Source organism: Bos indicus x Bos taurus, chromosome 6 (genome assembly GCF_003369695.1).
Source record: "Bos indicus x Bos taurus breed Angus x Brahman F1 hybrid chromosome 6, Bos_hybrid_MaternalHap_v2.0, whole genome shotgun sequence".
Classification (NCBI taxonomy): Eukaryota; Metazoa; Chordata; class Mammalia; order Artiodactyla; family Bovidae; genus Bos; species Bos indicus x Bos taurus.
Window position 1 is genome coordinate 85021830 of NC_040081.1, and position 26597 is coordinate 85048426.

Sequence of the window (26597 nt, forward strand, 5' to 3'; positions counted from 1 at the left end):
GAGAGAGCGAAGGACAGGGAATCCTGGCATGCTGCAGTCCATGGGGTCACAAAGAGTTGGACATAGTGACTGAACAACAACAACTCTCAAAGATGGAATTTTTCTTTAAAGATAAGAAATATTGTGCCTAAGTACGGCTTCACTTAACCCTGAAGTGAGGAAAACATGGAGGATGCAGGAAAGATGAAATTAGACAAGTCATTGTGTGAACTGAAGGGAACTGAATCATGTATAAAAATGTAGGATTTGAAAGACAGATAATTCATGGCAATGAAATAATTACTCCACAGACAGAGACAATGGATATCAGAGTTTTGCATAAGTTCTAGTCTCTTGGGCATTAATGGCTAAAATCACACAACTCAGCTCCTTCTGATTGTAACACTAGCCCTTGCTGCGCTGGTGTCAGTGAAGTCAGAAATGAGATTCAACCAGGAACACCTATCATGCAGCATATAGTGCACTTTTCACATTAAAACTTCAATAAAACACCTTAAATTGACTGTTTATAAATGTAGAAATGGAATCTCTTAGAGACTAACTTACACAGCACCACTTAGCTACCACACTGTAGAGCTGTGATTCAGATACCACATTTGAGGGTTGTTTTTTTTTTTCTTTTGTCTAGGATGACTATAAAATTTAACATCTGATGTTGGGTACTTTCTAGAGTGAAAGGAATTATACTTGTATAATTGTTTAATTTAGGTAACAGGTATAAACCAAGACTTTCTAAGGACATATGCCGCATAGGCTCACCCTATCTTTTCCCTCTACTTTTTGATATCCTTTGGTATTCAATTCAAAGAATTCTATTCAATTTTAATTTTCCACAGCTCTTTTTAACATCAAAGATAAATTTAAGTTAACAATAAAGAGACCAATTTCATTAAAAAAAATATAATAAAGACAAGAAAACTTAAATATGCCTAAGGATTAATTTATTGAAATGACTGGTTAGGAAATAGATTCTTAAAGAAATAATAATCACAATTCCAGAAATTATTTTTATACATATTTTGATATGTTCATGATATTTCCAAGTTAAAATTGAACTTTTATGCTAATGTTGAATTAAAATTTTGAAATATATAGTTTATGACTCAAATTCAAATTAAGATGAAAAAGCATAAAATAAATAAAGGAATAAAGTTTCATTTTTTGTTCCATGTATACTCATTTAAAAATTATCTTAGTAACATGATGCAAGGATTGAAAAGTTGCCATATTTCCAGTCGCAGTCAATTCTGTGGAATAGAGAACAAACATAGATTTAGTTATATGTTATAACTCTTCATCTCACCCCATTTGCAATTTTGGTGTGACTTTTTCATAAAAGAAATCTTATTACAAAAACACCATGCTATGCCTTCTCTTAAAGGTTATAAAAATTCCTCTAGGACCAAACATCGGCTTACTTGGAATCATTTTATTAAAATGTCTGCTGAATCATGATCACAAAAGGATGTGTATTGTTAAGAATATCAAAACTATATTCTATCCCCCTTTTAAGTCCCATATCTGGACTGTGAGATTGTATTTTGACTCATGAATTAAAAGACAATATATATATTTTAAGTGAGATAAAACTATTGAAGCTCATAATGACTAGATTAGAAATGTGAATGCAGTTGATCTTTAAAATAAGCTCTAACAGGTTTACATAAAAGTATAAGAAATTATTTTCAGTTTTTTCTATAAATGATGACAATCAATAATAAGGATATAGGCTATTGAAAGAAAACCAATCAAATCTGTAAACACCATATATATACAGTTTTGCATTATTTGAAATATAACAGATACATAATTTCAGGCCAGTAAATAACAGTCAATCATTGAAAATAAATTTATAATTAATCTTTAAGCTGGTACACTGATGGAAATTGCTACTATTGGAGCTTATCCAGGAAAATGAAATGTAAAAGATATTAACTATAAAAATGATCAGTCTGCCTCCAATATCCTAAAGCTTACCAAAAGTGAGGAGGGGGCATTCACTTTGAAATCCTCTTAGACCTTAAAAATAAAAAAAATAATAAAATAAAATAAGTGAATGATTTATACAATTCTTGCCTTTTGGCAAGAAAATTTTCCCTGAGTATTGAAATAAGCATCTCAGTATTTTTCCCTCATATGCTCATATATCAAAAACAAGATGTGAAATGAGTCATGTGGTGAAATAATTGTGCATAAGGAGAACTTCAAAATTGTAGAAAATAGCAAACCTTCTTAGGTTTGTTATTCTTAGCCAAATGAGATTATCAAATTCAATTCTGGCTTTATTGTACCTTAATCGCCTTCATCTAATTTAATTGGTCTCAACAGACCAATTAAATCATAGTCCATTATATTATTTCTTCCCAATAAGTTTCTTCTACATAGAAAGAACAATTACATCAGAATCTCCACGGGTAAGCCTAGACATTGAGATCTGGTGGTGGAGGGGAGGTGAAGGTTCTCCAGCTTATTCTATTTATAACTAATGCTGACAATCATTAATCTCAGCTATGCTTATTTTGGAACCATTCATTATTCATTTTTTTATAGGACTCTTAATTACTCGAATATCATACAAACATCAGAAGTTAAACAGCACAGTTAGTAAATTTAGACTTACAATAATAGGGAAGGGTCCCCGGACAGGACCGAGTACAGGCTCCTGGTACAGCAGAAAGGCCTGAATGGGCATATCTCTCTGGGGATAGGGCACTGCTTTCTGGGGAACAGGCAGGACTTTGGACTGAGAAAGGGACAGCACGGACTGAGGAGGAAACATGACAGTTGGAGGAAGAGGCTGGTGAGGCTGGTGCATCCAAGACTGGAGCAGAGGCAGAGGAAGGTGCAGATTTTCAACATCAGTGAGAGTCAGGCTCTGGCTTTCAGTAAAGGGCTCAACTGGATATTTAGGGAAGGGCATTTCTTTGTGCTTAGGAGCCATAGCCTCCTTCACTTTGGAGACTCCCATTACTTCAGGCTGAAGGAAAGGCGGCACCACCACAGGGGTTTGAGTAAGAGGAGGGATGTTTTGTGGGAGGCTGTTAGGGATGGGCCCAGGGAAGGGATAGACTAGAGACTGTGTCTGGGCAAAGGGGTGGATTTTATCCTGGAGTTCATCCTGGAAAGAAGGAAAACAAATCTTTGAGTCCATAATCCAGTTATAATTGTTATTCATGATGAATTATCCTCCTCTTTTTAAAACATAATTCAGTGAAGAGAGAGAAAGAAAATCTTCCATTTGGTTTGGTTAAGAAATTGGGGTCATATGAAGACTAATGAGTAAAATGCTCACTGAAGGATTTCTCATTAACCCACTTTCTTCACAGGTGAAATCAGAGAGTCAAGTGAAATCAGGGTTTGGAGATTTCAACACTTATTCCACCTCTTCCTGAGTTGCCTGCAGAGTGGTAGCTACATACTTTGGATAATAGTCCAAACTGGTTTCATATAACAAAGAAAGATCCATTTTAAAAAGACTTTAAAAGTTACTCTGAGGTTTATTTTTGTTTGTTTTAATGAAAACTAAGTCTTAATATGTGTTTTTTTAATTCAAGGAGTTCCTTAACAATGGCCAACTTCTAGCACTACTTCTCTTGGTAGAAGGTGGTAATCTTGAGTCTTCAAAGGCATCAAGTTGTAAATTCATTTTGATTTAGAATTTGGCCTAAGTGCCAAACAATCAAACTTCAATTATAAAACACGAAAGCTTAAATATCATAATTAGATAAATATGTTACCACAAGAGTAATATAATGAAAGAATTTTACATTGTCCGCAAATCCTTGTTTTTAAGCAAGTTCTGCTATTTAATAACTATGTGGTATGGTCACACATTTGCATACTCAATTGTCCTGTACCTCACTTCTCTCATCTGGGCAATGGAAATACTTTTTAGAACTCCACACATCCATAAATGTGAGTATAAAAGCTATCAAATATAATATAAAACCACTGAATATTCATTGTGTGTCAGTTCATCAACTCTGGGTAATTATGAATATTCTCAATTTACAGGTGAAGAAAATGATGTACAGAGAAACATGGAGCCAAGGTTATACAGCTGATAAATGATCAGATGAGGATTAGTGCCACACTGTCACCCTACTGTCTTTCATCAGCATATCCATCATTAGAATAAGGGGATCACAGTCCCTAGTCTGGAAATGTTCCTACTAATATGCAGTTATTAAAACCAGGTATACCATTAGTAAAATGAATACATCAATAATTATTCTTAGCTATTTATTCTATACTGTGAAATTTGATTATGTGTTTTAAAATGTGTTTATATTTTTAAAATATTTTCATTTTGTCAAAGTTTTTATTTCTTGCACTGACATTTATATTACCATTCTTAGACTGAACATAATTATTATAAATCTTTTTATGTGTTATGTTTCATAATACTTCTCAAAATATACTCATAGTGAACAAATTACCTCTGTTTGCTGCTGTTCCTCACTCTGAAACTTCTCAATTTTCTGGTTAAAAAAAAAATACATAAAGAAATGCTGTTTATAAAAATCAAACATGAAATTAAAAAAAATGTACATTTAAATATGAGGGTTTTACCTTATTGATGCGTGTAATAGATTCCTTTGGAAAAATAAAAATAAAATCAGGTCTAGCTTTAAAAAAAATTCTTATTTGTCAACATAAATCAGAAAATGAAGAAATTTAATAGATTAATATGGACAGCTCATTTGATAATATCATTATTTTATGGCTGAAAGTTTATGTTCCACTCTTCTGAATAAGGCTGTTGTATAAAAAGAAAGATGATGCAATCAAGAAAAAGAGGATTAGAGAGCATAGTACTCAAAGAGGCATTTAACAGATACTAATCGGGCTTCCCAGGTGGTGCTAGTGGTAAAGAACCTGCCTGCCAATGCAGGAGACGTAAGAGATGCAGGTCAATTCCTAGGCCCTGGAGGAGATGACAACCCACTCCTGTATTCTTGCCTGGAGAATCCCATAGACAGAGGAACCTGGCAGGTTACAGTCCATAGGGTCATACAGAGTTGGAAAGGGCTGAAGCAACTTTGCATGCATACATGTCTCTCAATCATCCTGTTCTCTCCTTAGGACAACAAATGATCTCTAATATTTTCATCTGGTTCTAAAAGAATAATAGTCATTGAAAATATATAATAATAACCACGCATGAACTTGTTAATCATTCTTAGTTCCCTGGTTATGTTTAGGCTTCTAATGAATTATAAGAAATACATACCCTCCTATAAGGATCTTTGGAGATGGCAATGGCAACCCACTCCAGTACTCTTGCCTGGAAAATCCCATGGATGGAGGAGCCTGGTAGGCTGCAGTCCACGGGGTCACTAGGAGTCGGACACGACTGAGCGACTTCACTTTCACTTTTCACTTTTATGCATTGGAATAGGAAATGGCAACCCACTCCAGTATTCTTGCCTGGAGAATCCCAGGGATGGGGGAGCCTGGCAGGCTGCCATCTATGAGGTCGCACAGAGTCGGACATGACTGAAGCGACTTAGCAGCAGCAGCAGCATCTTTTGACCTTTGTGAAGAGACAAAGTATATTGATGCACTATTTAACCAACAGCTGATGACAGAGCCAGAAAGAGTGGCATAGGGTTATTATCTACCTCATTCCACCAGGCAGATTTAGGACTACACTCATTCTCACTGCCTCTTGTGTACTGGATTGCTTGTATAATAATAAAATATGTCCATTTGCATGTCTGCTCACACTTTACAAAGGGCATCCCTCTTTCTAGTTTGTACTGCAGTTCCTAGTCAAAGTCTGAAACAGAAAGTGCTCAATAAATGCCAAAGCATGGAAGGAGGTTAACATAGAAAGTTCAAGACAGAAAAGAGGACTGTACAGTTCATTAAGGAAAAAAAGCAGGGCACAATGACACAATTTCAAATAACAAACCCATTTAGAAATTACTAGAATATTAAACCTTCTACACATTTATTCCTTTAAATATATAGAGTGGAAATTGACAATAGTTACCCGTCAGTACATAGCCACATTGGCTTAAAGAACACTGGAATGGGTAGCCTATCCCTTCTCCTGCAGATCTTGAGGAATCGAACCAGGGTCTCCTGCACTGCAGGCAGATTCTTTACCAACTGAGCTATTAGAGAAACCTTAACTGTCCTGCTGCTGCTACTGCTAAGTCGCTTCAGTCGTGTCCAACTCTGTGCGACCCCATAGACGGCAGCCCACCAGGCTCCCCCGTCCCTGGGATTCTCCCGGCAAGAAAACTGGAGTGGGTTGCCATTTCCTTCTCCAAGGCATGAAAGTGAAAAGTGAAAGGGAAGTCGCTCAGTCCTGTCCGACTCTTAGCGACCCCGTGGACTGCAGCCTACCAGGCTCCTCCTCTATGGGATTTTCCAGGCAAGAATACTGGAGTGGGTTGCCATTAATGTAACACAAAAAGATAATACAGCATTTTATTGCTCTAAATTTGGGAAATTGCCTCTGAATGAACACTATCTTACCTCACTGCTTGAAAGGCTTTCCACAATCTATAAAGGAAAAATAAAAATTGACAATTAGCTGAGTCTTCTGCCAGATCATTAGAGACTGTTACTATTTTACAGTTAAATTAATTTTTTTCTTTGTATAAAAATATCTTACCTCACCAGGTACATTGAGTTCTTCCAGCTAAAGAGAAAAAAAAACACTTTAGTTCCCACAGTCAACTCATTATTAAATATTTTTCCTACCTAATTTTTACTTGCTTTATTCAGAGCTATCTATTTCACAAATCTGAAAAATAAAAATGTTATATGTCTTTTGAGAGTCTTTTAAATTTAGTAACTTTCATTAGTATATTTTTGTTTTACTTTAATGAAGAGTTTTTATGGGTAACAGAAAAGGAGTTATTTTAATTTTTACTGAACACTTTTTATTATAATTATGAACATATTTATTATTGTTGTCTGATATACCATCCTCTGGAGTATCATCCTGTGTTGAATAGACACAGCTAAACCTAGCACTCTACAGTAAGGGATACAAATATTTCATCACTGGAATAAGATATATTTATCTAGATTGTATATGCATGCAATTGTATTTATGCAATATTACTCACTTTTTGTTCTTATCTGTGTTCCTTCTTGTTAGTCTGTTGCTTATTGGTTTATTTTCTTTTTTCTTTAGGGATTGATGGTACAGATGGTACAATACTATAGAAAGCACTAGACTCAGACTTGTGGTCCCATAGGATACTACTGAGATAGTGGATGAACGTAAATGACTTTCTTAGCATTCAAAAAAAATCTGAGATTGTGCATTATTTATACATTTACAATGTTGGTAATGCGATTTTCTACACATAGGCAGATAGTACTAGTCTTATTTATTTCAACATTTTTTCTGTATTTACCTCTCTTGCAAGGGCCAGAGCCACCAGGCAGGCAAGGATGAGGACCTTCATGGCTCTCAATTCCTGGGAATGGGAAGATGAGGAAATAGTGTATTACTTGTCAATCTATTTTCTTATTTAAGTAGAATTACTTCCCTTTAAAAGAAACCAAAGATAGTGTATAATACAAATATCTAAGACTCCGTGCTTCCAGGGGAGCCCAGGTTTGATCCCTCATCAGGGAACCAAGATCCTGCAAACCTCATGGCAAAAACAAAAAGCCCTGTATTTTAGAAAAATATTAATAGACATTTTATCATACGGCCAAGGTTAAAATTTACTATTACTCATTAATCTTACATTTCAAGTTAATGTTTCACTGCCAGCCATCCAGATGTTTTCAGCTAACAGCCTATATCTTATTTCACTCTTTTCATCTTATTCACAGTACTTATGAGTGTTTTTTGGAAAGACAGAAGAGAAGTTACAGATACTTACAGAAAAATTAAGTGATTGATTTACTTATTAAAAATATTTATTTATTAATTTTTATTGCCAGATATGTCTTAGATTCTGGGATTAGAGCAGTGAACAAAATATTAAAGTTTCAGTTCTATTGGAGACTCAGTTTTATTGAGGGGCATCTGATCAAACAATGTATATGAAGAAGAAGGTAATACTTTATTTTTATCTTTTCTCTACTAAACTAAGTGATTTTCATGAATGTTTGTCTTCCTCATATCTTTTATTTCCAGTAAGACTTCTGTTTCATTTTAGCATTTCTTCTATTTGTTCCATTGATCCACATGTTTTCTTGGACTGACTAGATTGTTTCTTCTGTACTCAGTCTTCATCCCCACATGCCTAATGTTATCTCCCCTTTGTCCCACATAATTTTAGAGATCATACACTATGCTTATTTTCTCTACAGAGAACTGTGTACTTATCTCTCGGTGATTTACCAGGGTGTCAGATTCTCTTGCCCAGTCCTCACTTTAGACTACTTCTCCTTGTAGCATAAAATAAAATACATACTATTTTTGACCAAAATGTATTAAATGGTTTGTTTTGTTGCATTTTTATAAGTTCTTGAAAAAAAAAATGTTCTTGCCATCAACATCTCTTGACACACATCTTCAATCCCAGATTTGCAAACTACATTAAGAAATTTTTTCTATATTTTTCTCATGGATGCTAATTCGTAATTTGTTTTACTTTATCCAAGATGTCTATAAAAGTCTAAATAAATTTTCATTGTCAAGACTTCAAAAAAGAGTATAATACTCAGAGTTCATTACATGTAGGGAGGGTATTATTACATTTTGTTTATTTTATAATTAGCATTTTATATGCCAATTTTTAAGCCATTTCATTACTGACTACTATACTTTGAGCTATAATTTCTGTCAGATCACATTTTTCATTGTTTTTTGTTTCCTGGTACTCCCTGTCCAACCTAGAATTTTTTTTTACAAAATAAAATACTTTCTCTTTAATTTACTTCTGTATTTCATGTATCTATTTTAATATTTTTGAAATATTGTAAGATAAATGATAAACTTGAAATTTGGATGTTCTGAGCAATTTTAATAAATATACTCTTCTTTTATAAATACCTTTCAAATAGCACATGTATCCTAACAACCCTCTTTATCTCTTGACTAAATATGCTAGCTCTATAAACTTTTTGTTGGTAGAGCTTCTTCAGTAACAATTATTCAAATTCCCATAGTATAAATTAAATGTGCTTGCCTTTATGGCTGAGGTATGTTTAATCAAATTGAAAATATTTAATTCAAGAAAAGATCTTTTAATACAGCCTGTTAACTAGTCTCGTGGTAAAGAAAATAGCAACCACTGTTACAAATCTTTATAGTTGCTTCTATTTTTTAACAAATTTGCTGAAAATACTGTAAACTTTATCTTAAACATCCTTATTTTTAAGATCTATTTTAAGCAATTATGTTCTTTCTACATTTTAACCTAGTCTGAAATAAAGATGAGTAGCAGATACAATGAAATTATATCTGAGATTCTTACCTTTTTTCCAAAGTAGAGGACAAGAAGTGAAGGAGGAGCTGAATGGATAATGATCTGATTTTGTGGTTGTTTATATATAGTATTTAATGGCATGCTAATTTTGTGGTTTGAAATAAAACCAATAGTGGATTTGAATTCCTAGAAATCTGCATCATTAGAAAATGAATTCTTCCTATTTTTCTGTCCCCAAAAATTCTGGGGAGCATTTTAAAGGGAATAATTCACAATCTGATAAAGGAAATTAAATTGTCCAGTAGCTACAGACCTTGGCTGGGACACACGGAAGTTTTGGCCCAGTCCCCAAATTATTGTAACTACAATGAGGTCTCTTTAGTATTCGGTGGGTCTTTGAGATCTTGGGGTAAATTCTAATACACACCAGAAATACACAGGCCACACAAAGAACACAATCTCATGCTAACCTGAATAGTTGTTAGTGTTTATGCTATAATGGAGAAAGAAACAAGCTAACAAGCACATGATGATAGCTTAGACCTGAAGAGCGAAGACAGTATAGACTAAAAGGAAAGAATAGCCTCCTGAATATGGAAAAAAATTTAAAAAGTCACTAAATTAATCAAATGAAGTAGGAAACACAATCCACTCCAGTATTCTTAACTGGAAATAGTGGAGCCTGGTGGACTGTCATTCATGGGGTTGACAAGAGTGAGACACAACTCAGCACACACACATGCAAGCCAAATCAAACAGTGAATCTGGGTCATGTATTGCAAGGAAAAAGGAGTAGATGGAGGTGAGAAGAGAGAAAGAGAAAGGGGTCAGATAATGGCAGACAAAGCATGCTGTGACTCCAGGGAATGTCAATCTTATTCTCTAGATAGTGGGGATTTGTTGAGGGATTTTAAGAGAGAAAGTAACATTTATTTAGAGAATACTTCTGTAGAACAAATATTATTTATACAGATTTATTAAAATGGGACAGCTCAAGTTTGGCCTCATATCTTTTATAGTGAGTCAATGTTTATCAGCTAGTATTCATGGAAGGGCAAATGAGGGAAGGAAGAAAGAAAATGAAAGCCCAGACAAGAGGAGGGTCTTACCATAAGTACTACAATAGAGTCTAAGCCAGACCTCAAAAGTACTTTTCATTAATAAGAGCCCATTTACAAAAGCAGTCCTCAACTTTCTTTGCCTCTTTAGTGATAGATGTTCATAAATGTAGTTGTATTTTACACTACTCATTTTTACAAGGTTTGTTTCGTCTATTAATTATGTTCAATATATATATTCACAGCTTTGGGACAGATAGATGATCTTCTAAAGTAAGCACTTTGACATAATTGATAATTTTTCTTCACAATATACCTTACATTTATATCATGCTGAGATGTGTGTTGGATGGTAATACATCTCACTGTCATAGAAGTCTTGTATTGCTTAGAAAACCCAAATCAACATCTACTATGCATTTGGATTATTCAGCTAATATTCATTCTAAGACTGCTCATATGGACCCAGGAGGAAGTCAGGAAAATAAATGATGAAATGAACTCAGTGTCATAGATATAACTAGAAAAGGCCTTGGCTACTTCATATGCCTTTCTTTATGTGTTAGCTTTTGGTTGCCAAGGCCACAGGCAAAAAAGTGTGATTTCTGAGAAAAGGAATACAAAAGAAAGCATGTCCTTCCCATTCAACATTTCCCTTTTCTCAGGAAGATGCTTTACATATTGTGCAATAAACAGAGAATTTCCTAATGACTGTCTCTCACCAATTTTGAATTACATTAATTGATAGAGATGGATTCGATTGGACCAGAAAAGTAGGTAAAATCTTGATCAAAGAAATCCTTAACAATATACTAAAGAAAGAAGCTTGTCCAAGGGAAAATTAAAAAGCCAGCAATTGAAGATGACATCAGGTACCGCTGTCCAGGTAAGCCTCAGAACACAATGACCAGTAAGAAGCAAAGGGCCATATGGGCAACTCAAATTTTTGCAATGTTACCTAAGAGTTGTCATTTTTATAAGGCAAAAGAATTTCATATGGGGAAATTTTATTAGATAACCCTGGGTGAGGAGCAAGATATAGTCAAAGCAAGATGTTCTAGTACTAATTTTTATAAGCATGATCTGTTCAGCCAAAGTTTTTTTCCATATTGGCCGATGAATCTGAAATATGCAGTCCTGAGATTCAGATATATTCTAGCTGAAACCATGCAAATGATATCCTTAAGAAAGAAAGCAATAGAAAAGTTGGATGAAGAGTACAATAAAGGGACCAAAAATATTCAGAAAAAAGAACTAGAGGAGATATAGGGAAATCTCTGGTGAGTTCAGTTTAGGATTTTGTACTTTCACTGCAGTGGCCATGGGTATAATCCCTCACTGGGGAACTAAGATCCCATAAGCTGTGCTGGATGGCCAAAAAAATAAATATTAAGGGATATCATCCATAGAATATTTTAAATATATTTAGAGAAGAGGAAACTGAGGATTTGAGAATTTGTATTACTTTTTCAAGATACTAAAGCTATTTAGAGATAAAGCTGTTATGAAAAACTTGTTTCCTAAAAATTATTTGAAGCACTGTTTAATAAATTCCAAAATATAGAGGCAGGAAAATAAAATACTGAGGATTCATATAATGATTCAGATTTAGAAACAATATAACACGGAATTAGTGAATTCTGACAAATTATTAGGTAGGAGTAGATAGTTCAGCATTACTCATATAGATGGAGTATTTAATCCTTTCCATGAGATTATCCAAATATAATAATTTCCTATCTATGTGAAGTATAACTATTAAGATTAATTTATAAAATAAATCAAGAACCAGAGAATAAGAAAAATGTTCTGTGAACCAGCAGATACTATGAACGCATAACACCCAGCACCCTGATTCATAGGACACACAGCTAATCCTGATTATTCTTCCTTTACATATGACCATAGAACTTCACACAGGTTCCAGAGCACATCAATATCAGTTCAGTCACTCAGTCGTGTTCGAATCTTTGCGATCCCGTGGACTGCAGCACTCCAGGCTTTCCTGTCCACCACCAACCCCTGGAGCTTACTCAAACTCATGTCCATTGAGCGATGATGCCATCCAACCATCTCATCCTCTGTCATCCCCTTCTCCTCCTGCCTTCAATCTTTCCCAGCATTGGGGTCTTTTCCAATGAGTCAGATCTTCGCATTAGGTGGCTAAAGTATAGGAGTTTCAGCTTCAGCATCAATCCTTCCAATGAATATTCCTTGATGTACTCCTTTCCCAATTTGGAACCAGTCTGTTGTTCCATGTCCAGTTCTAACTGGACCTGCATACAGATTTCTCAGGAGGCAGGTAAGGTGGTCTGGTACTCCCATCACTTGAAGAATTTTCCACAGTTTGCTATGATCCACACAATCAAAGGCTTTGGTGTAGTCAATAAAGCAGAAGTAGATGTTTTTCTGGAACTCTCTTGCTTTTTTGATGATCCAATGGATGTTGGCAATTTAATCTCTGGTTCCTCTGCCTTTTCTAAATCCAGCTTGAACATCTGGAAGTTCATGGTTCATGTACTGTTGAAGCATGGCTTGGAGAATTTTGAGTGCTATTTTACTAGCATGTGAGATGAGTGCAATCGTGTGGGTGTTTGAACATTCTTTGGCATTGCCTTTCTTTGGCATGAAAACTGACCTTTTCCAGTCCTGTGGCCACTGCTGAGGTTTCCAAATTTGCTGGCATATTGAGTGCAGTACTTTCACAGCATCATCTTTTAAGATTTGAAATAGCTCAACTGGAATTCCATCACCTCCACTAACTTTGTTAGTAGTGATGCTTTCTAAGGCCCACTTGACTTTGCATTCCAGGCTGTCTGGCTCTAGGTGAGTGATCACATCATCGTGGTTATCTGGGTCATGAAGATCTTTTTTATATCATTCTGTGTATTCTTGCCACCTCTTATTAATATCTTCTGCTTTGTTACTGCTACTGCTAAGTCACTTCAGTCATGTTCGACTCTGTGTGACCCCATAGACGTCAGCCCACCAGGTTCTCCTGCTCCTGGGATTCTCCAGGCAAGAACACTGGGGTGGGATGCCATTTCCTTCTCCAATGCATGAAAGTGAAAAAGTGAAAGTAAAGTCGCTCAGTCGTGTCCAACTCTTCGCGACCCCATGGACTGCAGCCTAACAGGCTCCTCCATCCATGGGATTTTCCAGGCAAGAGTACTGGAGTGGGGTGCCATTGCCTTCTCCTCTGCTTTGTTACGTCCATATAATTTCTGTCCTTTATTGTGCCCATCTTTGCATGAAATGTTCCCTTGATATCTCTAATTTGCTTGAAGATCTCTCTAGTCTTTCCCATTCTATTGTTTTCCTCTATTTCTTTGCATTAATCACTGAGGAAGGCTTTCTTATCTCTCCTTGCTATTGAGCACATACTACATGCTAGACCAGTATTTTTCAACCTTCATATTATTGATATTTTGAACGGAAGAATTCTTTGTTGTGGGAGTTTTCCTAATGTGTTGTAGGATGTTTAGCAGCATCCCTGGCCTCTACCATGAAGATGGTAGTAGCACCAACTGCACAGCTTTTAGAATCAAAAATGTCTCAAGAAATTTCCCAATTTCTCCTGAGGCAGGGGGTTGCAAAATCATCTCATATTTAGAATGACTGCGCTAGAAGACTTGAAAGGTCACACAATGAAAAAAGATGTAGATGTTGTGGTTCCTGCTTGTAATCAGATCATAAATGTGAAAGGACATATGACTACACTTTGTCATGAAAGTAATTTCCCCACTCCATAATTTCATCCTTCCTACTCTCCCACACCATTTCTTATCTACTTAATAACCCTCTTTTATATCTGAAGCAAAACATTATTTGATTTTATCAGAATCTAGGACCCAGTCAGTTCTTGAATGCCTTTAAATTCAAATGTCTCTTTTCCACCTTAAATTTCAAGGAAATCACTAGTTCACTTTTTATACATATACCCAAATCCCCTACTTGTCTCTGATTTTACTATACTGTCTTACCTAAATCATATCACAGATTAATCCAAATTCTACCTTCTGCCTCTGTGAATGTAGCTGAGAAAAATAATACTCAACATGACAATTGTTCTCACTATAAAATAAAGTTCAGCAGTCACCTTACATGTCTATCCCCACTTTCTTAGACTGTTATTTAACATTCAAAGCAACAGCACTTCTACATATGCCTTCCACTTATTTCCAATTGCTCTTAGGTTAAAATCCAAAACTCATTAAAATGACCTAAATGCCTTACATCATTAGGTGTTTCTTTGTTCTATATATTCTCCTTCTGACTCCTGCTCTGTCTGCTGGCCTCTTGCTATTCATTGAGCGGAATAGGTGAGCTGACACCTGAGAGCTGCCCATTGGTTGTTCCTCAGTCTGGGATTCTTTCCCCACATAAATGCATGGACCATTCCCCACTCTACACTTTTGTCTCTACTTACTTTTTCTGTAGGTTTTTCCTGGCCATGTTACCCTAGAACTAATCACCTGGCATTATAGAGGGATAATTGAACTATAGAATGTGATACCCAACAGGTATTTATTTATTGTGTTCTAGAGGCTGGGAAGTCCAAAACCAGGGGGCAGCATAGTTGGCTTCTGTTGTACAGGCCTTCTTACTGACTTGCAGACAGATGTCTTCCTCCTGTATCTGCACATGGTGGAGAGGAAAATCCCTGGAGTCTCTATTTCTTCTAATATGAGCATTAATCCATCATAGGTTTTCCACACTATGACCTCACCTAAACCTCAGTGGTAGCGCTAGTGGTCAGGGACCTGCCTGCCAAAGCAGGGGACATAAAGACGCTGGTTCGATCCCTGGGTTGGGAAGATCCCTTGGAGAAGGGAATGGCAACCCATTCCAGTATTCTTGCCTAGAGAATCCCATGGACAGAGGAGCCTGGCATGCTACAGTCTATAGGGACGCAAAGGGTTGGACACAGCTAAAGCGAATTAGTATGCAAATCTCAGTACCTCTCAGAATGCTCAACTCCAAATAGAACAGATTGCAGGGTAAGGTTTCAATATATGAATTTAGAGCAACACAAACACTCAGTCAAAAACATAAGGTAACCTGCTTAAAGGCAAGAATAGGAGATTATCTTTTTGTATATTTCCAATACCCAGAAGGTTTGTGTTATCTAGTAGGTCATCATATGTTGTTCTGTATTTGTCAGCTGCAGTACTTTTCATTTCAACAATCCACATAGGAATATACACACAAAAAAATTTTTTTAGTTTATTTTTTAGCTAAACTGTTTTTAAAAAATTTGTAACAAATTGTAGGCCATGCTTTAGTGTAGGAGAAATATAGAAAAAGGAGGAGAATGAAGGAGGAGGAAGAGGGGAAAGAATAAGAACAAAAGGAGAAGTAAGAGGAGAGGGAATTCCAGCATAAATATCACCATAAATACCCATTCACAGGTCATGTTCTTATTCCCCTAATTTAATGTCACACCTGTGATACAGTAGCATCTCTTACTCAGTTTTTTTCTTGTAAATAAAAGATCTTGGCATTTTCAAACAATATGGTGGTTGGTTATAGAGAATATATGTCTGTCTCTCTCACTTATAAAGTATCAGGACATATTCTGGTTCCTCAGTCTTCTAAAACGACCTACCGTTCCTGGAGGTTGAAGCCATAAGTCACACATGAGGGCTACTCCCGTGTTTATTTATTTATTTTTTTTTTAGAGTATTTCTTTTTTTTTTTTTTTTTCTCTAATTTTATTTTATTTTTAAACTTTACATAATTGTATTAGTTTTGCCAAACATCAAAATGAATCCGCCACAGGTATACATGTGCTCCCCATCCCGAACCCTCCTCCCTCCTCCCTCCCCATACCATCCCTCTGGGCCGTCCCAGTGCACCAGCCCCCAGCATCCAGCATCATGCATCGAACCTGGACTGGCAACTCGTTTCCTACATGATATTTTACATGTTTCATTGCCATTCTCCCAAATCTTCCCACCCTCTCCCTCTCCCACAGAGTCCATAAGACTGTTCTATACATCAGTGTCTCTTTTGCTGTCTCGTACACCGGGTTATTGTTACCATCTTTCTAAATTCCATATATATGCGTTAGTATACTGTATTTATGTTTTTCCTTCTGGCTTACTTCACTCTGTATAATAGGCTCCAGTTTCATCCACCTAATTAGAACTGATTCAAATGTATTCTTTTTAATGGCTGAGTAATACTCCATTGTGTATATGTACCACAGCTTTCTTATCCATTCATCTGCTGATGGACATCTAGGTTGCTTCCATGTCTTGGCTATTATAAACAGTGCTGCGATGAACATTGGGGTACACGTGTCTCTTTCCCTTCTGGTTTCCTCAGTGTGTATGCCCAGCAGTGGGGTTGCTGGATCATAAGGCAGTTCTATTTCCAGTTTTTTAAGGTCCAATATTCTGAGTTCCTACTGTCATACACAATGCCCACACTTCCTACCACATCAAAGCAGAAAATGCTGAGTGGAATAAAGCCTCCATTTTGGTGTCACAAACTAAAATATGGGTGAGTCAAATTTAATTGTAAACTTTAAATGTGTTTTGCAATCTATCAATTTTTATAAACTGAAGTTTGTGTTTGTTACTGTTGTTGTTTGGTAGGGCCTTTAGAATATTAGTTCACTTTTTGTTCTCTAGGCCATGAGTGTCATAATTCAACTAGAATAGTGCCTAAGAACATAACTTAAAAGAATCAAAAAGACATAAATGGAGAAGTTGGGGAGTAAGCAGTAAGGAAAGGAGAGAGAACGAAAAAGGAAGATAAAAAGAAAATCACTTGACAATTCCAAAATGAATAAAGGAGGACTTATTTTAAAGATCAGACTTATCAGTGATTCCTAACCTATATATCTTTTTTTCTATTGAGAGTATACTAGAGACTGGATTTGTTTTTTGCATTTGAGAAGAGACCTCATATATACCTGAAGAATAGACAACAATGAAATAGAGAAAGAATTGCTTAAATTGAATTGGATTTTAATGCTTTATTTACCTTAAAAAAGGATTTGTATCATTTTATATGCTGTTATTGCTGCTGCTGAATCACTTCAGTCATGTCTGACTCTGTGCAAGACTGCCCTCTGCCAGGCTCCTCTAACTATGGGATTCTCTAGGCATGACTACTAGAGTGGGTTGCCATGTCCTCCTCCAGGGGATCTTCCTGGCTGAGGGAGCAAAGCCAGGTCTCCTGCATTGGGAGGCCCACCTTATATGTTACCTAGTATATAACATTAATGTCTAGTGGGGATGGTCAAATATAGCATAGAAAACTCACGTAATAAATATTTCCTGTGATATAGAGCTAAACCTTAATTCCTGTTATAAACCTCAATTCCTGATATAAAGCTAAACCTTAAAGGGTCCGGTCAAGAGACAAATATACATTAGTCTATTATGTGGTTTCTCAAACTTTAAGATACACAATCACCTGGAGATACTGTTAAAATGGTATTTCCAAAACATCTCCAAGATTCTGTTTCAATACTTCTGTAAAGAAAACTAATAAATTTGCATTTCCGACAAACTCTCAGGTAATGCTGATTCTGATCATCCCACATACCACATTTTGAATGTATGGTGGCTCACATGGTAAACAATTTGCCTGCAATGCTGGAGACCCAGGTTCAATCCCCAAGTCATGTAGATCCCCTGGAGAAGGGAATGGCAACCCACTTCAGTATTCTTGCCTGGAGAATTCCATAAACAGAGGAACCTGGCAGGCTACAGTCCATGGGGTCCCAAAGAGTTGGACATGGCTGAGCAACTAAAAAAAAAACAAGGATATTAATTAATATGCTAATTTTCCACTAAGGATAAATGAGCTCCTAAGACTCAAAGGAAGTAAATTCATTCAAGATATATGCATCTACTTACTATGAGAGATAGAAAGTACTGAGCTTCATGGTCATTTGACTTTATATGGCAGAACCAATACAATATTGTAAAGTTTAAAAAAATAAAATAAAAAATAAATAAATAAAATTAATAATTATTTTATCAAATAATACCCCATAGGATTACCAATTTTTAAAAGTAGTTGACTTGAAGACTTAAAATATTCTAAGTCAGTAGAAAAAAAGTACAATTTAGTAATTTGTAGGAAACACACTTGAAATAACTCCATTTCATTATGTCAGTTATCACCATTTATTAGAGAGCACATCAAGTTTTAATTAGATGATTTTATTTTTGGTATATACTTATTTCAACTTGGGCACATATCTGTTGAAATAGGATAGATGGTGTTCTACAGAAACATTTTTGCCATTCTATTTATTTCTACACTTGACTTATGCTAACACACTTTGCCTTTGTCTTATTCACACTTGTCTAGACTAACGGGGATTAACATTTAATGGGTCCACTGGTTTCCTGGCCATTCGCTTCACAAATTTCTTTTGTAAATCACCCTGTTAAGTTTATTTTTAGTGTCTATGGGGACAGACTTTAGGAAGTATTTTCAGTTCTATAATAAGATCTCATAACTGATGTAATTACAAAAACAAATGAAGGATTTCAAGGTATTTAAACACAGCAGTTTTCTAGCAAAGAACATCTCCTGAAGCATCAGAATTTCATCTTTCATGACTGGTGAGTCTCATTTTTGGGAAAAAGTTAACATATTCATGTGTAATATAGTATAATGTCATTTGCAATTTTTTGATTGCTAAAATGAATTGGAAACCATTTATAAACTGTATGCTATTTATTGATAATTTTGCAAATAAAAACAATTTCAGTAAATGATATTTGGGATCATAATTAAGGCAGTGTTTAAGAGAGGTTTAGGAGGTAGATTGTTGCTTGTCATTCTACCTCCTAAACCTCTCTTATAACTATATATATATATAAAACAGCAATCTAAATGGTCAGCCTAACACATTTTTTTGTCCTTCTTGCAGACTGAACTATTCACTTTCATCCTCTCTCATTTTTGTTTCTCTGCAGACCACCCACACTCTACTTACCCACTTGCTCTATATTATGTAACACAACTTATGTTTTTACTTTCTTAAATATCTCCATTCTCTTGGTCTGTTTAAGATGTTCATTTTCTGTGTGTTTATAGCTTTTAAGTGAAGTCACTCAGTCATGTCTAACTCTCTGTGACCCCCATGGACTGTAGCCTACCAGGCTCCTCCATCCATGGGATTTTCTAGGCAAAAGTACTGGAGTGGGTTGCCATTTCCTTCTCCAGAGGATCTTCCTGACCCAGGGATCGAACCCAGGTCTTCCGCATTGTAGGCAGACGGTCTATCATCTGAGCCATCAAGGAAGCCCTCATAGCACTTTAGTATTTCCAAATCAAAATGCTTACCTTTATTTATCAAGATCCCTATTGGTTTCTAAGCTCCATGATGTCAAGAAATGTGTTTATGTGCTTCAATTGTCCTTGCATTTCTAGTCTGTTTCACTAGGCTTTGGAACATAATTTGATGTGTAAATGAAATGTTTGGTGTGTAAATGAAAGAGTGAATGTGCTACTGATTTTTCACATATGCTTTCACAGGACTCCACCAAATATGAAGATCTTTATCTTTGTCTTCATTATGGCTCTCATCCTAGCCATGATTGTAAGTATACTGGGAATTTTGAAGAATATGTTTTCAAAATTAGCCAGTGTCTTGTTTCATGTGTTTTGGTCTATATGTGCCAGTTCAGGAGACATCAGAGACGTGGGTTCAATCCCTGAGTCAGGAAGATCCCCTGGAAGAGGGCATGGCAACACACTTCCGTATTCTTGCCTAGAGAATGCCATGGATGGAGGAGCCTGGCAGGCTACAGTCCATAGGGTCACAAAGAGTCAGAAATGACTGAAGTGATTTAGTATGCATGCACGTGCATTTACCTGAACAATGCTTTAGAAATTTTAATGAATATTTTAAATGAATATTTTCCTTGAATTGTACTACATAAATTCATGAAGAACTTAGAATATATCTTTAATATACACACATATAGTGTCACATCCATACACAAACACTAAACACACAGAGACATAAAAGTGTAATAATCTTAGTGTGAAAATTAACTTTTTTAAATAACCTCATAAAAATGTGAGTCTGAGGTGCTAATAAAGACATTTAAATACTAAAAACTCTAAATCTATGAAATGTCAGGGCTTCCCTGTAGTGTCATTAACTGCTTTGGGTCACTAGGCAAAACTCACCTCTCTGAATTGCTCTCATCTTCCTCTAAATTTGTTTCTCCTTCTGTGAAAGCAGTGGTAACTTTCACTTTGATATTCTTTATGTCTAGTTACTGAGATACTCTTCAAGAAATAAGATGACTTCTATTAATCCAACAAGTTGTCATGGATCTTTCAAAAACAAATTGGTTATTTATATCACAGTAACAGATTATTTTTTTTATAAAATAATAGAAGTAGACAATTTTTTTAAAGTAAGAAGGAAATAGAAAATAAACTTTATATCAGACCCTATCATCATAACTAATATATGAATGTAAATAACTTTTGAGCTACTTGAACATATCCACATAAAAAACATTTGATTTGAGGAAATCTAAACCTTAATTTTCAATTTTATTCTCCAATTCACAGTGATACATTTGTCTCACTTTCAGCAAAAAAGAAATTGTTCCAGAGTGAATCTCTATTTGAATGTAGCAAATTAATAATAGTAAAAGTTTTCTCTTCATATTTCTTCTCATATTAAAGATGTTGTTCAACTAAAAAAAAAAATTTTTAGTGTATCAATTATCCAAAACTTTACCTCTTGTTTAATCAGAATTGTGGCAGCTAAATATATGTTTACACTCAATTTATAACAGAGAAATTAAAATGTTAACTATTTTCTTCTTTTCTTTTTTCCCAGAGAGCTGATTCATCTGAAGAGGTAAGACACTTTCCTTCACTGGAATATTTGAAAATGAAACATGTATTACAATGTTAATCTGTTCTTTACCTTAACAGAAACGTCACAGGAAACGGAAAAAACATCATGTATGTATTCCTCTGATAATGTGGTATAGTATAAGAATATTTTTTACTCAGAATATTTATTCTATAAGAGAATACATATTTATCTTTGAAATATATCTACACAATGATTAGCTTATGTGTCCATTGAATTATCTTTTTATGATACACTAGGTAAAGACCCCAAAGACTTGTGTGCTGTTACTGTTTACATAGAAACCTATAATGCCACCCTGATAAAGCCAGTTATTTTCTAAGAAAAGTTATTTCTGTTTGGTAAATAATTGCCTTCCTCTGAAGAATACTGAAATTCTAATTATACTAAGTACAATATACACCTAAAGGACCATAGAGGCTGCTAAAGAACATATATTATGTGGTCAGTTTCCATTTTCTGATTTCTTTTGGGAGGTAATGTATGTTAATTGACCAAGTTAAAGAAGAGAGACAATTTCATTTATTTAACATTTTTCTTAATGATATGTATCACTGGTGTCTCATATTATTTTGACATGTCTAATCAGGTTGATAGGTCTCCAGAATTCTTACTAATACAGTAAGTACTGCTACTGCTACTGCTAAGTTGCTTCAGTCATGTCCAACTCTGTGCGACCCCATAGACAGCAGCGCACCAGGCTCCCCTGCCCCTGGGATTCTCCAGGCAAGGATACTGGAGTGGGTTGCCATTTCAGATAAATTCAAATAGCTTCAAAAAAAAAAAAAAGATGCAGAAGGAGAGATGGAATACATCAACAAAAGTGAATAGTAGGAATGTAGAAGTTTCAAGAGACAGTATCTCATTTACAAGTAAAGAATGAGATGTAGCAAGGCCACCTAAACTGAGTTAGTAAATTCCTCCTCCCTGGATTTAAGAATGAACAAAGAAGGAATTTGAAGGTTGTAATGTAAATAGTATTGAACCATTTGTGAGTGGTTGGCTATACTCAATGGCTCCATGTATAAGACAACAAAATTGCTGATAAATAGTAAAAATATAAACGAATTGTTGTTCTTTTAGTACTTTAAAACCATTATTCTTTTTTTAAAGAAGTGAAACCTATCTAAAAGTTTGAAAAAACAATCGTATAGGTAATATATAAGGTCTTACCAACATTAATAACCTATTTTTCATGGAAATTATTGTAAATTATTTGCACTGTCATTGTCTCATTCTCTATAATTTCCTCCTTCCTTTTGTTTGTATACAGAGAGGATATTTTCAACAATACCAGCCATATCAACGATATCCACTAAATTATCCTCCTGTGTATCCATTTCCTTAAAATGCTGCTTAGTAACTACAGGACATGATTAGAGAGGTAAGCCAGGTCTAATAACATTTAATTTTCTCCAAAAGTATCAATGATGACAGTTAAAAACAAAGAAAAACATAAGACATCAAACCAAAAGAAGCACATTTGAGAAATGCAGCCTAGTGTAGGTCCTAAATTGTATGTATTTATCTAAATATTTCAAAAAGTAAACATCTATCTAGGATGGTAAAGAGGTGGGCTATGGTGACCAGAACGCCTTGTGGTTGTAGGCTATTCCTGACGGTTTCACAACCTTGAACTTTTCCTAATCTTTTCTAAACTTTAATTTTCCCATGGACAAAATAGGTATTACAATAATTCTTTTTTCTAGGGGGTGGGGCAGTATAGCTTTTTTACACTGCTGTGTCAGTTTCTGCTTTACAACAAAGTGAATAATCCACATATACTCTTTTTTGGACTTCTCTCCCAGTTAGAACATCACAGAGCACGGAGTAGACTTCCCTGTGTTATACAGTAGATTCTTATTGGTTATTTATTTTACACATAGTATACTAATTGTGCTTGATCATTCGATCATGTCCAACTCTTTGTGACTCATTGGACGGTAGCCGGAAGTTTCTCTGTCCGTGGGATTTTTCAGTCAAGAATACTGGAGTAGTTGCCATTTCCTTCTCCAGGGGATCTTCTTGACCCAGGGATTGGACCCATGTCTCCTGTGTCTCCTGCGTTGCAGGCAGATTCTTTACTTACTTAGCCATCGGGGAAGCTCTACACATAGTAGTATACCCATCAACTCCAATCTTCCAATTCATCCTTCCCCCACTTTCTCCCTTGTTATCCATGCATATGTGCTTTATGTCTGTGTCTCTATTTATGCTTTGCAAATAAAATAATCTGTATCATTTTTCCAGATTCCACATATATGCATTCATAAATGATATTTGTTTTTCTCTTTTTGACTTACTTTACTCTGTACAACGGTCTATATGTCCATCCGTATCTCTGAAAATGATGTAACTTATTCCTTTTTATGGCTTAGCTTCATTTCATTGGCTGCTATGCCACTGACTTTCACTCAAATTGAATTCCTTCTTGCCGTTAATGACAGGACAAAAACATTTACTTGACTTCCTAGGTATAGATGATAGCTAAAGACATTTGAAAAAGGAAGGATGCATTAAAAATATCATTTGGGAAAGATATCTTTGGATGAGGTGTATAAGCCATGTTTAAGCAGAAGGGCGAGGGGTTGAATTAGGTTGGTGATAGAAAACAAACAGAAAAAGACTTTTCTTTCTAGGGTAAAGTGAGAAATGTAAAGGTTGGCAGAAACTTTTAGGGGAAATTGGGTAGCCGGAAGGAAGTGATCAGCCAGGTCTGACGGAAAAAGTGTCCACTCTGGTCAGCCGATACTCGTGATAATTTGATAAGAGGACACATTCTACCATTTAGTGCCTTTCCACAGTTGGGGGCAAGCAGACATCAGGGCACCTTGGAAGGCAGGAAGGGAGGGGATAACAAATGGGCAATTCTGAACACTTGGTCAGGTACAAATGAGTATACATTAATATAACTCAAAAATAAAAAAGCATAATGGTATTATTAATGACTTTATCTGTAGTTCAAATTTAATATAGTGTTTTCTCTTTATCCACAGATTTTTCACAATGATTTTTCCTACTCTTTCTGTTGTGTTGAAAACCATCTTTCAAATGAATAAAACAAAGAAAAAAAAATCAGTCAAGTAGTTGCACAACACATACTTGGAATCAAATATCAATATTTTAAAACATAATAATGATAGTCTCTGAACTATGTAATTGGTTTCTACTTTCTTTTCTCTGTCACTTACCATGCATGCTTAATAAATTGATCTATCAAGCATATACTAGGTATCCTGTTGTATTTTGTCCAAGCACTGTGATAGAAAAGTACAAAAATCACTTAATTGAGTAAGAGTTTGGGGATAAGTATATATCCATGAAGGCATCACCTCCATCAACTCCATAAACATATCCATCATCAGGAAATATTTCCACCCACATCCTTTATTATTATTTTATGTCGTTGTGGGTATAAGAACACACAATAGATCCCTCTTAGCAAATCTTAAAGATAAAATACAGCATTGTCTTCTAGGTATTACATTATTCAGTAGGTATTCAGGACTTACTTATCTTGTGTGACTGAAACTTTATATCTTCTGACCATTACGTTGTTATACTCCCCTCCTCCGGAGTCCAGGGCACCATAGCTTTATTCTATATTTCTGTGAGTTTGACGAGTTTAGATTCTACACATGAGGGGTACCATAAAATGTTTGCCTTTCTGTGTCTGGCTTATTTCTCTTTGCATAAAAATTTCAGGTCCATCCACGTTGTTCCAAATGACAGATTTCTTTCTTTTTAAAGCTGAGTAATGTATTCCACTGTGTCTATACACCTCATATTTTCTATCCATTCTTCTGTGAAATCAGATTTTAATTGTTTCCACATCTTGGCTAATATAAACATGCCAGAGAATATGAGGGTGCAGGTGTCACTTTGAGATCCTTATTCCTGTCCTCCAGATAAAAACCCAGATATAGGATGAGGGAATTAGACAGTAGCTCTAATTTTAATTTTTTGAGATACCCCTGTATTTTCCCCAGGGGTTACACAAATTACATTTCCAGAGTGCACCAGGGCTTCCTTTTCTCCACAGCCTCAAGAGCACTTGCTTTCTTCTGTTTTTTTTTTTTTAAGCAATAACTACCATGATAGGGAATCTTACAACAGGAAATTTTGGCCCCCCTTCCCTTAGTGTTGTTCTTATCTTGTATTTTAATTGGGTGCACATTGAAATCCCCAACATACATTGTATTAATATTAGGTTTGTTTTAAAAATATTTTACTTTTGGAGAGTTTTAAAACATGAGTGGTTGAGACGTTTCATTTTTACCTCTCTATTTACCATCTTCAATGTGCTTCCCTTGAATAGATACAGATTTCTGCCTAATACCAGTTTACTTCTGCCCAAAGGACTTCGTTGAATTTCCAGTAAGGCAGGTCAGTTAGTCATTAAGTCATTCAGTTTTGTGAATCTGAAAAAAGTTATTTTATCTTCATTTTAAAGGTACTAATATATATTCATTGGTTATAGAATTTTTTGACAGATACTTTCTTTTGAGTAAAAGAAAGTGTTGCCAATCCCTTCTAGTTAGTATATTTGGCAAAATCAAGTCAGTTGTCATTCATATCTTTGCTGCTCTGTACATAATGTCTTTTCCATGGTTTCTTTTTAATGTTTTCTTTAAGGCTGATTGCAAACAATTTGGTTATAATGAACCAATTTTTTTTCATGCTCTTATCATCATTTGTTGAGCTTATTGATCTATGGTTTATAGTTTTCCTAATATTTAGGCAATTTTCACTCTTTCACCACAATTAAAACTGTTTATTTGCTGTCCCCTCCTCCTTGATGCACTGCTTTTTTGCACTGTCCTTTTTTTCATCTTTGTTGTCCCTGTTTCCATAAGTCTGTCTATTCCCTCATCTTCTTTCCTAATCATGCATTCAGTAATTGCATTCAGTGTACTTTTCATTTTGGACCTTGTATTTTTCAAGCATACTCATGCCTCTTCTACTTATCATATGGAATACAATTAGGGTAAATATTTTAACAAATTTGTTTTCTAATTCAATCCTTTGCCTCACTTCTGAGTCTATTTATATGTCTTGATTTTTCTCTTCATTGTGTGTTATACTTTTCTTCTTTTGTTCATGCCTGCTATTTTTGGTGTTTCCATTTTTAGTTCTATTTTTTATTATACGTATTGTATTTTCCCTAATTTTACTATCAATATTAACTCATTGCAGACAACTTGAAGTACATAAAATTGTAAAGTAAAATGACCCATCACATATATGTCCCAACACCCAAAAATAAACATTTTCAGATGCATTTCCCTTCAGGGTCTACCTTTTTTTTTT

General features: G+C 35.2%; 1 protein-coding gene across 1 annotated transcript; it reads right to left on the minus strand.

Annotated features, from left to right (window-relative positions):
• Nucleotides 1–924: 924 nt before the first annotated feature.
• CSN2 (casein beta) lies at nt 925–9443 on the minus strand. Its single transcript, XM_027544670.1, has 9 exons — nt 9402–9443; nt 7383–7445; nt 6629–6655; nt 6490–6516; nt 4573–4596; nt 4440–4481; nt 2621–3118; nt 1978–2019; nt 925–1247 (listed from the first exon to the last, which is right to left on the minus strand). The coding sequence occupies exons 2-8, from the start codon at nt 7431–7433 to the stop codon at nt 2014–2016; spliced, it is 675 nt and encodes a 224-aa protein (XP_027400471.1). The 5' UTR covers nt 7434–7445; nt 9402–9443; the 3' UTR covers nt 925–1247; nt 1978–2013.
• Between the last annotated feature and the right edge of the window lie 17154 nt (nt 9444–26597).